This window comes from Alligator sinensis, unplaced genomic scaffold, assembly GCF_000455745.1.
Source record: "Alligator sinensis unplaced genomic scaffold, ASM45574v1 scaffold1295_1, whole genome shotgun sequence".
Taxonomy (NCBI): domain Eukaryota; kingdom Metazoa; phylum Chordata; order Crocodylia; family Alligatoridae; genus Alligator; species Alligator sinensis.
In genome coordinates, this window is record NW_005841880.1 from 1,824,479 (window position 1) to 1,837,168 (window position 12,690).

At 63.0% G+C, this 12,690-nt stretch overlaps 1 protein-coding gene across 1 annotated transcript in view; it reads left to right on the forward strand.

The window, feature by feature from the left end:
* Positions 1-9,125, forward strand: part of POLRMT (RNA polymerase mitochondrial) — a 16,023-nt gene extending 6,898 nt beyond the window's left edge. Inside the window, exons 8-20 of the mRNA XM_025196435.1 lie at positions 1-61; positions 645-1,433; positions 2,326-2,448; positions 3,211-3,333; positions 3,828-4,007; positions 4,570-4,656; positions 4,858-4,971; positions 5,742-5,794; positions 6,211-6,309; positions 6,680-6,752; positions 6,877-6,968; positions 7,478-7,536; positions 8,195-9,125. The exon at positions 1-61 is cut by the window's left edge and continues 197 nt beyond it. Coding sequence (XP_025052220.1) covers positions 1-61; positions 645-1,433; positions 2,326-2,448; positions 3,211-3,333; positions 3,828-4,007; positions 4,570-4,656; positions 4,858-4,971; positions 5,742-5,794; positions 6,211-6,309; positions 6,680-6,752; positions 6,877-6,968; positions 7,478-7,536; positions 8,195-8,244 — 1,903 coding nt within the window. The 3' untranslated portion in view covers positions 8,245-9,125. The remainder of the gene's footprint in view (positions 62-644; positions 1,434-2,325; positions 2,449-3,210; positions 3,334-3,827; positions 4,008-4,569; positions 4,657-4,857; positions 4,972-5,741; positions 5,795-6,210; positions 6,310-6,679; positions 6,753-6,876; positions 6,969-7,477; positions 7,537-8,194) is intronic.
* The last annotated feature ends 3,565 nt before the right edge of the window (positions 9,126-12,690 follow it).

Consider the following 12,690-nt stretch of genomic DNA (forward strand, 5'->3'; position numbering starts at 1 on the left):
CCAGGAGCAGAAACTCATTCCTGTCCTCTACCACGTCTACTCCTTCAGCAGCAGCTATCGGGTACAGTGGGGCATGGGCCTGGAGTGGGGAGGGCTGCAAGCTGGGAGGCCATGACCTGTTCGGGGTGTGGGGAGGGACTGGGGACTGGTCCCTGCCTGGTTGAGTGGGTGGCTGGGGGTTCATGGCATCCATCTCTGCCCTATGGTGCCAGGTGGCTCGAGTGAAGCAAGGCAGGTATCTACTTAGGTTTGCATGGAGTTATAGTTGCCTGGAATGCCGCCCCCATGCTGTGCACGGGCCTTGCTTCCTTCCTGCTCTCTGCCCAGGCCCTCGACAACCCATGCCCACACTCAGGCATGCATGGACATGTGTGCTTGGACACATGGGCATCTTCTCCTTCATGCCTCTCTCTCATCCAGTTCACCCCACACCCCCTGGACTTCTCCATGAGAGTCCCCCATGGCCCTCAACAGATGAGGAGCCCAGCTGGGCAGGTGCTGGGGCTGCTACGCTGGGTGCAGGGGGTTCAAGTGATCAGTAATCCATGGCCTGCCTTGCTGGTGCAGCTGGCTCTGGGCTGTGCCATGCCCGCAGTCTCTGGGCTCAGCTGTGACCAGCTCTCACTTGCGACTCAACCCCTCAGGTTGGGCTCATCAAGCCCCACCCCATCTTCACTCACGTGCTGGCAGATGCAGCCAAGCCCATGCTGACCTTCAGTGCCTCCCTCGTGCCCATGCTGTGCCCGCCCATACCTTGGATCTCCCCCAGCTTCGGCGCCTATATCCTGTCCCCCACCAAGCTGATGCGCAGCACAGATGGCGCCACCCAGCACCAGATACTGCTGGATGAATGTCCTTCTACCACCCTGTACCCTGTGCTGGATGCCCTGAACTATCTGGGCAACTGCCCCTGGAAAATCAACCAGCCTGTGCTGGATGTCGTGATCTCCATCTTCAATGACAAGGGCTCCGAGAAGCTGGACATCCCGCCCCCGCTCTCGGAGGCCCCCAAGCCGACAAAGTGGACCCCAATGGAGACGGACTCTATAAAGAACAAGGCAGCTCGGAAGCAGGAGCTGGCACGGTGCCAGAAAAAGGCAGCGGAGATGTACAGCCTGCGGATGGACGCCCTCTACATGTTGTCCATCGCCAACTACCTGCGGGACCAGGTCTTTTGGCTTCCGCACAACATGGACTTCCGGGGCAGGACCTACCCCTGCCCGCCCTACTTGAGCCACCTGCGCAACGACGTCGCCCGTGGCATCCTGCTCTTCGCCAAGGGCAAGCCGCTGGGCCCCCGTGGCTTTGACTGGCTCAAGATCCACCTTGTCAACCTCACCGGGCTGAAGAAGAACAAGTCACTGCGGGACCGGCTGGCCTACGCCAACGAGATCATGGAGGACATCTTGGACTCAGCCGACCACCCACTCACGGTAGGTTGTGGGAGGGGGAATCTCTGGCTATGCGGGCAGCCCCCCGCCCGTTCCCAACATGAGGCCACAGGGGCTGTGCCACCCAGCACTAGCCTGGCATCAGCAATGGAGGAGGGCCCATGGTAGATTAATTTGGCTTGGTAGCCCCCACCAAGCCTCTGGCTTCGAGGCCCTGGCTCAGTCCCTGGCAATCCATAGCACCCCCAGCTCTGGAACTCCTTTTCCATCAGCTCCAGGGAGGAAAGGGGTTTTCTTCCTTTAAATAAGAGGGAGATCGGGGTGCTGATCGTCTCCAGCAGCACAGCAGGCTCTGTCTTTATTGAGCCATTTTAGTTCCCTGTGCCCCGCTCAGGCTTTACTGCGTCTGCCCTGGGACCGTCTCTCCCAATCTCCCTCAGGGCTGCCTCCTTTCTTTTCAGGCTTAGTCAGCCACAAACCAATTACAAAACGATGGTCTTAACCCCGGGGACAGCCCTCGCACAGTACAATGAAACAAAGTCATGGGGATCCAGGCAGGGGGCAGTCTTTGGACCCTGCTGCCAAGCCTAGGCTGCCATCTGCCCCTGGGGTGACGGGCATCTAGACGTTTGACTTAGGGAACTGTTTACCAGTGTTATTTACAGTAAAGCTTGCCCATGCAGAGCCGCCCCCAAAGTGCTTCCCGCAGATCCGCAGCTAGAATCCAGCTCTCCCAGGGTCCTTCGTCACAGACTGTCACTTACGTCAGCCCGCAGCTGGGGTCGGGTGGCATCGGGCTCCCCTGCCCTTGCGTGGTTGCAGTCAAAAGAGGCAAAGTGTGGGAAGAGGGGACCCTTGGGGTCTGTCCCTGGCTTGGACTCTAGGCTATACGCGTTGCCTCTGCTGTGTGACACCGTGCTGTTCCTCCCCGCAGGGCCGCAAGTGGTGGATGGACACAGAGGAGCCGTGGCAGGTCTTGGCCTGCTGTATGGAGATCGCCCGGGCCTCGCGGGTGCCTGATCCTGCTGCCTACATCTCGTACTTCCCCGTCCATCAGGTCAGGCTCAGTGGGATGGGGGAGCCAAGGGAAACCCTGGGGAGCTTTGGAGGCCCTGGACTGCAGTGAGGCAAGGGGGTGGGATTTTGTCAGCCAGACACAGCCCCACGTCTACTCCAGGGAAGGAGTCAGGCTGTTTGCAAGTGCTCCCTGGTGTCTGCGCCTGCCCAGCCCAGGGTGTGCGCAGGAGGAGCTACTGTGTGCACACAAACACACATGCATGCCCCCACATGCATAAACACTCACCTACCAATGCACCCACGACCATATACACATGCAAACATACACACACGCACGTGACTGGGCTGATTCTTAATTAGCAGCTGCTTCTGCCATCCAGGGATGAATGCACTGCCTCTAGATGCCCTGTCACGTCCAAGCTCCTCCCAAACATTCCCAGACCCCTGGGATGTAGGGAAGCTGTGCTTCATAATGGGGAAATAAGCAGGGAGCAGTGACATGTGTCACCTGAGGGTCCTGGGCTTTGGTGCAGTCCCAGGTGGTGGCTCCTGGGTGCCCTCGTGATGCAGAGAACTGAGGTTAACAGTGTTCTGGCCTCAGGGGAAGGGGTGGGGGGTCTTTCTGTGGCCATGGCAGGCAGCACGTGCCTTCCTCCACCCTCCCCAACGTCACTTGTGGGATGCTGGCAGGTGGTGTAGCCCCTTCCCCCCCGCTGTGGATTCCTGCACTGACGTGGCCCTGGCTCAGCGCTCCCCCGAGCCACCTGTGTCTCGGTTCCACTGATGCGCTCCTCTTCTGCAGGATGGCTCCTGCAATGGCCTGCAGCACTATGCCGCACTCGGCCGGGACCTCATTGGTGCCATCTCTGTCAACCTCATGCCCTGTGACGAGCCCCAGGACGTTTACACCACCGTGGCCAAACAGGTGAGCCGGCCTCGGGGGCCACTGGGTTGCCACCCCCCTGAGACCTCCCTTCCCCTGGAGTGGGCATCCCCTGTCCCCAGGGGTCAGGCAGTGCTGAAGAAGGAGGCATCTTGCATGGAGCCAGAGCCGGTTGCTGCGTCCTCTTGGAGCTGGGCTTGAGAGCCGGTGTTCCCAGGCCCCTGGTTTCCTTCCCCGTGGGATCTCCCCCATAGCAACAGGCAAGAGGCAGGGCACAGCCTCCAGCAGACAAGTGGGTACCTGCTCAGTCAGCATGGGTAGCTCCATGTCTCAGCTCTGGTCTCTGCAGCGGGTGTCAGCTCTTGCTGTGGTCCTGAAGCTCCCCAGCTGCTCTTTGTGGGGGGCGCGGAGATTGCGGCCTGGATAGACCCCAGGGGACCCCGTGACCCCCAGGCAGCACTGTTCAAGGGGGCTCTGCTCCTGGGGAAGCTGTATCCCAATGCCCCCTTCTCCTTCTCCCATCTATACGACCACAGGTGGAGGAGTTGCGGCGTCAGGATGCAGAGGAAGGTGTGCACATCGCCCAGCTCCTGGAGGGCTTCATCAAGCGCAAGCTGGTGAAGCAGACAGTGATGACGGTCGTGTACGGCGTCACCCGGTACGGCAGCCGGCTCCAGATGGAGAAGCAGCTCAAGGATAACAGTGACTTCCCCGAGGTGTGAAACGGCCCCAGCACCACCCCTCTCCCTCCCGCCCTCCATGCCTCCTTCCCCTGGTGCCCAGATCAGGCCCTGGCAGGGGGTGGCCAGGGAGGGGCCTGTGCCTGGCACATCTGAGGGGCCATGCAGCAGTCTTCAGACAGACTCACCGTTTGTACCCTGCCCCGCACCCCCCCAAGGCCCAGCCAGTTTCTTATGTTAGGTTCGAGCCTGGGCTGCTCTCAAGGGGGGTCACAGGACCCCCCAGACTCCCTGGTTTCACCCCACAATCCTCACTGGGGAGCGGGTGACGGTAGCTCAGGAGCTGAGACCCCAGCGTGGCACCCCCAGGGGTATGGTCAGAGCTAAAGGAGGTGCCTAGAGTGTCAGAGCTCAGCCACTTTCTGCACGCAGCAGCTGGATCAGAGCTACAGCCTCTGGCTCCCCCAGCCTGCAGCAACGCCACGGGCCTTGGCTGGCAGGGGAGAGGGGGTCCTTGGGGGGGTGGGAGACACCTTGCAGCTGTCCGTCCTGGTGCCATGCCAAGCCGAGCCCCTCAGCCAGCTTCTGCTCTGCCCAGGAGTACTTGTGGGCAGCGTCACACTACCTGGTCCAGAAGGCGTTCAGGATCCTCCAGCAGATGTTCTCAAGGACACGGGAGATCCAGGTACAGGCCCTTTCTCTTGCCCCCTCCCCTGGGCTTCCCTGGGTGCTGGACCAGTAGGGGACTGGGCTCCTGGCCCAGTGGGAGCATCACCTCGTGCTTGCCGCAGCACGGGCAGGGACGGTGGGGACAGGCTGAGCCGCTCGGGGCACGGAGCAAGGGCCAGCTCCGTGGAGGCCAAGCTGACTGGGGTTCTTTCTGCAGGCCTGGCTGACGGACAGCGCCCGCCTCATTTCCCAATCCGGGAGGACAGTGGAGTGGGTGACGCCACTGGGCTTGCCCATTGTGCAGCCCTACCATCAGAGCCGGCGCACCTCAGTGAGTGTTGCTGTGGCTGCCTGGGAGCTGGGTCCCCAACACAGTACCCGGGGACCTAGATCAGCTCCCTTCTGCCTTGTGTTGGGAGCAGGGAGAGTCCCCGGCCAGTGCCTGCACATGTGGAATCACGCACTGCACGCGCACACATGCATGCAGACACGCTCACGTGCACATGCACATACTACTAAGACTATTCAAGCTTCCATGCTTGGAAACTGGTGGTGTCACACATGCGCTTCGCCCAGAGAAGGCCCGGCCTGCGTGCGCGTGTGCAGCATCAGGCTGCATGTAGTGTGCACGCACTTGCACCCCCTCCTCTGCGGGGGCTGGGAGCGTGCAGAAGAGCCGTGTCGGCTTCTCCTGGCAGCCCCTCCCCCTGACTTAGTGGGTAATTAACCTTTCGGGAGAGGTGTGTCCAGCACTGCGGGGAAGCAGGAGAAGCAGCTTCTCGAGGCTCAGTGACTCAGCCTCCCCATCCCACGCTCCTCCGCTCCTTCTCCATCTACCTCACAAGGCTCGGGGCTGAGCTGACCACGACATCCCCTGTGCAAGGCAGGAGCTTGTCTCGGCCTTGTCCGTGACTGTTTGGGGGGCGGGGGCAGGTAGGGATTACTGGGAAGCCATGGGGAGGGGGCCAGGGCTGCCCCAACACTAAGCATGGGGGCACCCCAGTGGCTCAGTTCAGGGCCCAATCCCTCCGTGCCCCCCACCCCACAGTGCCTAGGAGCAGAGGGATGGGGACTGAGGCTGAGACTTGTATCTCCCTGCAGGTGCGGAGCACAATGCAGGCCGTGACGCTCAAGATGCAAGTCGACAGCAAGCAGTAAGTACTGGCTGGTCCACCCCACAGCCACAGGAGATTCTCTCCAGCTCCCCCATCAGGTGCTTTGGAGGTCCCTAGGGCAGGCACCAAGCGGGATCCTCAGCCGATGCCTGCCTGAGGATCCCAGTCCCTTCCTCCAGCAGAGCTGTGGTGCAAACAGCCCTAAGAGGGAAGTGGGGCAGAGCTCCTGGCATCCAGCCCCACGCATTCACTGAGCAGGACAGCTGGATGGAGTCAGAGCCAGAGCAGGCCCATCGCCTGGGGACGAGAGGGGCAAATCAGGCTCTGGATCCAGTATGCGTTGCCTCTGGCCTGGCCAGTGCTACGCTTAGAGCAAGATGTGGCCCACCCCTCCATGCTTCCTCCTACACCCCCTGGGCTAGGCAGGGTCCAACTACTCCCCATGCTGCTTGTAGGAAGCCAAACACAACGAAGCAAAAGAATGCCTTCCCACCCAACTTCATCCACTCGCTGGACTCCACGCACATGATGCTCACGGCGCTGCACTGCTTCAGGTAGGCTGGGGGGCAGCTGGCATGCCAGCTGGTTGCCCCCGGGATGGGAGGGCTTGGAGGACCTGGACTCTGTCTGCTAGGTGCAGCTGGGTCCCCAGCAGGGGAGGGTGAGAGATGAGGTGCAGGCTGATGGGAGACCGGACCTTTTACGGTCACTTCTGGGTGGCCTTTGGGTGCTGGAATGGGGTCTGGTCTCTACTTTGCCTCCCCTGGACCCTGCCCCAGGGACTGGGAGTCTGTGGCCAGGGGGAGCCAGGGATGGAGGATTGGCAGCCCCCTGGGTGCACCTGCAGCAGGAGGCACTGGCTGAGCTGGCACTAGAGGAAGGACTGCGGGCACCACGTGACACTGCCACCCTGCTGCCTTCTAGGCAAGGCCTGACCTTCGTCTCGGTACATGACTGCTACTGGACCCATGCGTGCTCTGTGGACATGATGAACGAGGTGACCCGCCTGGGGTGGCCATTGCATGGGGCATGGCAGGAGCCAGCCAGCTGGGGCTCGCTGGGCTTGGGGTGGGCACGGGGATCTGGTTCCTTTCCACTCACCTGTGCCCCTGCCCTGCCAGATGTGCCGGGAGCAGTTTGTGGAGCTGCACAGCCAGCCCATCCTGGAGGACCTGTCCCAGTTCATGCTGCAGAAGTATTGCACAGCCAACCCGTAAGTGCCTTTATCACCCACCCCACACAGGGGACACTCGAGCAGGCTTGGGCCTTGTCCCCCCATATGCTACTCACGTTCTTGACATTGCTGTCCAGCTGCAGGGCTGGGGGGCTCAGCGGTTGGCATGTCAGGGCTGGGACCGTAGGCACTTGAGTTGGGTTCTCCGGCTTCTTGCATGAGCTGGGATGAGTTGCTCAGTCCCCGCACCCCGACCCCTCTCTTAAGTGGGGGAAGCAGAGGCACGTTTGGGAGGTAGTGACAGGACCCAGAAAGAACCAGGGGTGGGTTCAGAGACACAGGGACCTTGAGGAAGATGCGTGCAAACCCAAGCCTCTCTGCGGGGAGCTGGTCCTTCTCAGCCCGCTGCTTCCCTACCTCCCTCGCTGTGTCCAACTTGCTGCCCGAGGCTGCCGGGAGGGTCCTGCCTGGGAGCTGCTGTGGGAGGGTATAACAGGTATAAGCTGTGGCTCAACACCCCTTCCTGCCCTGGCTTCCTTCTGATCCAGCCCCAGCTGCAAGAAGTCCATGATGCTGAAGGAGATACTCTCCAAAGTTCCTGAGACAGGTACAGTCATGGAGCTCACGCCCAAGAGCCCAATGGTGCCTAGGTGTTTGTACAACCAACCGGGCTCCAGTTGGGTTACCAGCTCAATCCTTCACAGCCAGGAGGTCCCTGCCACCTGGGGAGTAAATAGCCCTGGGGGCTGATGGGGCCAGGCGAGGCCTTTCCCTGCACGGTGCCAGCCTGCCCCATCCCTGGCGCAGCCTCTGGTCTTTGCTCCACGCCCCGTGCTCCCACCAACGAGGAGCGCCAGCCTTGCCAGCAGCGTCACCTGTGCTGGGACCGGGATCATGACTTCGAGGCCCCTGATCCCTTGCCAGCATCTCTTCTGCTTGGCACCCAACGGCTATGGAGGCTTCTTAGCAGCCAGTGGGTAGAACCAGCGCTGCACCCCAAAGGTGGGGCTGCCTTTCGGGGCGGGGGGCAGTGCCTGCTGATGGGTAAGGGGGAGGCCTTTCCTTCCCTTGCAGCCCCTGACCCCACTGCGAACCCTCTTCCAAGAGCAGCAGGGGGGTGCCACAGCCCTGGTGGGTGCCCCTGGCTCCCTCTGCCTGGCTGGAGTGGGGGGACCAGCAGGCCCAGAGGACCTGGGATGCCCCCTCCTTGAGCTTGATGCCTTCTCTTGCCCAACTCTGACCGCTCTCGCCCTCTTCCCCCCCAGGTGATTTGGACCTGCGGAAGGTGATGGAATCCATCTACTTCTTCAGCTGACCTGGCGCTGACCAGTGGCTCTGCTCTGTCCCGGTGGCTGCCTGCTTGGACTCCGGACATTGCCGTGCTCGGCTCTGTGGCCTTGGTTGTGAGAGTGCCCGCAGTGGGTGCAGTGGGAGGCCCCAGGGCACGGCCTGCCAGAGCGCTGGAGCACTGAACTCCCTGCAGGAGCCGTGGGCTGAGCTGGAGCCCCCTGTGCCCATCTCCCCCCAGTAAGGCTTGACCTTGTCTGAGAGATCACCTCAAACGCCAAGGGACCCTGGCAGGGGGTCTGCTCTGCTGCTGCTCACTCGGGGCTCCAGCCTGCTGGCCCCTCCCCTCCCTGTGTGTCTGGGTGGGACGTGTTCCTGCTGCAAATGCACTCTCGGTGTCAGTGGTGCCTACGGCCCCTCCCAGCCTGGGGTCTTGTCAGTCTGGGGAGCAAAGGGAGCACCACTAAAGGAACCCCAAAACTGCTTTCAGGGCTTCCGGAAGTGGCTTCCAGACAAGGCTGTCTCAAGGGCTGAGAGGTCTCTGTGCCCATTCAGCCCGGTGGTGGGGGACACGCATAATGGGGGGCTTCTCTGCGGCTGCTGGCTGCACCCGTGTGATCTACCTTGGCCACAGTGGAGACCCAGGCTGAAGCTTCCCTGCCCTGGTGTCCCTGAGCCCCTTGCGCCATGGCAGGCTTCCCTGGCTCCAAGAGGGGAAGGAGGAAGCGGCCTGCCCCTCTAGGAGCTGGGGTTTTGCACTGAGGGTGTTTGCTTAATCCTGTGATGCTGAGTCCCCTTTTGGGGATGCACAGGCCCCTTTGCTGCAGCGCGGCCTTGGCCCAGGCTCAGGGCACGGTGCTGAGCTGCAACCAGTGCATATCATAGCGTAAATAAAAGGTTTTTACATCATCTCATGGTGGTTTTGATGCAGGACGGCTGTTAGGGCTGAGATCAGCGCTGGGCTCAGCCTGGCAGAGGGCACAGCAGGGAAGGGCTGGCTGAGGTCTGGGCACAGGGCAGGCAGCATCCCTGGCACCCAGTGTTTTAGGGATACCGCACAGTCTTTGGCCACCCTTTCTCTGAGATCTCTGATGTGCTCCCCCAGGCTCCCATCCTGGCTTAACCTGACTCCAATTTCGCTGCAGCGATGAACCCTCCCACCAAACTGCTTCGCCAAGATCCTGGGGATCTCGTCGCGGTCCCTGCACCATGGCTGGCCTGCTGGGGCTGGACCCGGGAGCTCAGCGGGCCGCTTGGCTGCTCTCCTGGCTGGCACGGCCTCAGCACTGAGCGGCAACTTGTGCGTCACAGGCTGGCAGGCAGGGAGCTGTGCTCGTGACACCCACACACCACGGTGCTGAGTCACGCCGGGCCGCCCGCCCCCGCACCCCAGCCCGGAGGGAGATGTGTGCCCACTGTAGTGGCCCCCCTCCTGGCACTGATCATCCACGGGGGCAGATGGGGCCCAGCAGGAGTGGAGCTGCCAAGAAAGTGCCTCGCGGCCCCCTCACCCCATGGGGAAGATGAGCCACGTGCCAGGGTTGGAAATGGGCATCTTGCCTACCCCATCCCAGGCCTGGGGATGGAGGGGGGAGCATGATGGAGGCAGTATGGCCTAGGGGGCAGAGCACCTGAGTGAGGCTGGACTAGGGCACATCCCTGTCCCATTCCCCATGGCTCTGCTGCCCTGATCCCCATCGCTTCCAACCTGGCTGGACCCAAGGGGCTGCTCTGCTCTCGGGCAGGGGGGCCCTGCGGTCCCGGCAGTGCCCCTGGAGCTCTGTACCAGGGCTGCCCCTGCCGCTCTGATATGCTGGGGCTGGGCTTTGCAGGGAGCTGTGCACCCCGTGCCTGCTCTGAGCTCAACCCAGGCAGCCACCAGCACCCCTGGGCTCTCCATGGCAGGGCTCCCGGGGCTGTCACACCAGCCCCAACACCCCCGGGCTACATGGAGGCAGGGGTGGGGGAAGCTGGATTTTATCTAGGAGTGGGCAGGGGGGGTTGTCTAATGGGGGGAGCCAGGCTTTCTGCAGGGCGAGGTGGGCGCTCCTCTTAAACAGCTGCCCAGTGATGGGCGTCAGGAAGGGTTGGCACATGCATGGACTGTGTCCTGGTTCCCTCCCCCCCGTGCCTCAGTTTCCCCACCTGAGCTGCAGGGCTGACGCTGCCCTCCCCACTGCCCTCCCACTAGTGTCATCGGTGCCGTGGGGGGCACCAGCCTCCCAGGGGCCCTTCCAGGTTGAGCCTTGCCCTGCACCCCTTTGGGAGGGGCAGTTGGTGGGGGAGGAATGGAGACAGATGGGGGCACTTTTGCCCCCTGTACCAGGGCCACGGCCTGCCGCCCAGCACAGGGCTGTCCTTGGCATGACCTTGGAGCTGAGCGGTGCCAGCTCAGGCAGGCACGTGGCTCATTAGGGACGCACCCGCGCTGGGCAGGCAGCCGGCCAAGCACTGGAGCCCATGTGCATGTGCATGTGCGTGCATGTGGCTCATATTGTGCACACAACAGGGAAGCAGGCACCAGCTATTCACATTTGCAAATGGTGCAAAATGGACCAGCTGGGACACTCCCCCCCACCCTTTTGGGGGACTTGGGGGGGGCAATTAGCAGGGGACAGGATTAGGTCTAACAGCCGTGTTAATCAGCAGCCCGGCTGCTGGGATTACAGCGGCTTATTTGTGCTGTGATTTATTATTTCTGCTTCCATCGAAGCGGCCCGGTGGGGCGGGGGGAGCCATGGGCTCCAGCAAGCCCTGCAAGTCTGCAACCCCAGGCTCCTGCCCCGTGGCCATAGGCTCAGTCACTGGGGGCCTGGCTCGGCTCTCCGTCACCCCCTGGCCAGCCTCCCTCCCGTGGCACTTTGGGGCTGGGGGTTATTGAAGGCAGCAGAGGAAGGGCTGGAGGCTCCAGGCACCGGCCCTTCCCGGAGCTGACCCCACGGCGCCCCCCAGGATGCAGCCACCACCTTCCCTCCCACGGCAGGAGGTGGCAGGTGCCAGGATCGGGCACCTCAAATCAGGCCCCTTCTTTGTCCAGGGCAGAGATGCAATCCTGTGGCTCCTACCAGCTTGCGGAGCACCTCTCCGTGAGTGCAAGGGGAGCGGGGTGGCCAGCTTCCCCCATCAGTCCCACCCCCGGGCCTGTGCTGGGGGGGTCTCCGCTCCTCCAGCCTGTCCCTGGGCACTGATGGAAGCCAGGAGCCCATAGCCACAGAGTACTGGTCCCAGCCTGCTGCTGGCAGGGGTCCACTTTGCCCAGGCTGGCCGACCCCTGGCAGCGCCCAGGCCCCGAGAGGCCTGGGGAGGTGGGGGTACCGTGAGCAGCAAACAGAGCCGGAGCCGGGCATAGCTCTGCCAGACGCTGATGTGTTTATTGCACAGGATGGGCTGGCTGACGCGGTGGGTGCCCCGTGCGGGGCGCAGCCGGCTCCGGGTGCCCACGCCCGGCTGGCACAAGGAGCTCGGGGACGGGTTATACATTCAACATGGACGGCGCGAGGGGCAGAGCGGGGCAGCTGCGTGGCTCAGACACAGATACACACACACACACCGCCTGCCCCCCACCCCCGGCCTCAAGAAAGGGGAAGGGTCCGGCTGGACGCAGGAGACGGAGGATGAGGAGGGGAATTGGGGGGTGGACAACCCCCCCAGGACTCCCCCTGCCCGTGCCAGGGCTCTCGGCTCTCAAACCACCCTGGCGGATGTCGTGCCACCCTCCTTACCCGCCTCTGGAGCTCGCCAGGGGCTCACGGCCCTGCCCAGGGCTGGGGAAGGAGGCAGGACTCGAAAACCCATCACAGCAGCTGGCACATCGCCTCTTCCCCCTGCCTTGGCCTGCAAAGTGGCGGCGGATGCAGAGAACGCCCTGCCCAGAACCCAAAGCAAGCCCGAAAGGAGCTGCCCCTTCCCCAGTCCTCAGCTCCTGCCCTGCTGGAGACCCCCCCCGGCCTGCCCTGCCCCTCGCACTCCAGGCCTGGTCCGGGGCTCTGCAGGGAGGCGCAGCATCCCCGGCTTGGGCTCCCGCGGTGCTGAGGGCTCTGCCCTAGGATCTGCTTTGGCAGCATCTTTGCCCCCCCAATGGGGAGCCCGGGCTCCCCCAACAGGAAGGAGTCTCTGGAGAGGGCCAGGGTGGAGGAAGGATGGGTGCGATGCGCCCCATCCCTCTGGGCTAGTCCAGCCCCCTTGCCCAGGCGGCGCTGTGCCACCCCGGACATGCAGACGGACACAGGACAAGGACATGCAGAACGGCCCCGCCGGTGCCACACGGAGAGCAGAGACAGCCGGGGAGCGTGGGGCGGGGGGGCTGCTCCAGGCCCGCCCCCCCCCCCCGCCTGCCCCGAGCCTCCAGCCCCGGCCCTGGGCGTGCGTGGGAACTGGCGCCCACTGCCAACCTCTGCCGCTCCCGGGCTCCCTCCTGTTCCTTGAATCCCTTAGGAAACAGGGATGGGGGGGACACCCCCCCCCCCCCCCCCCC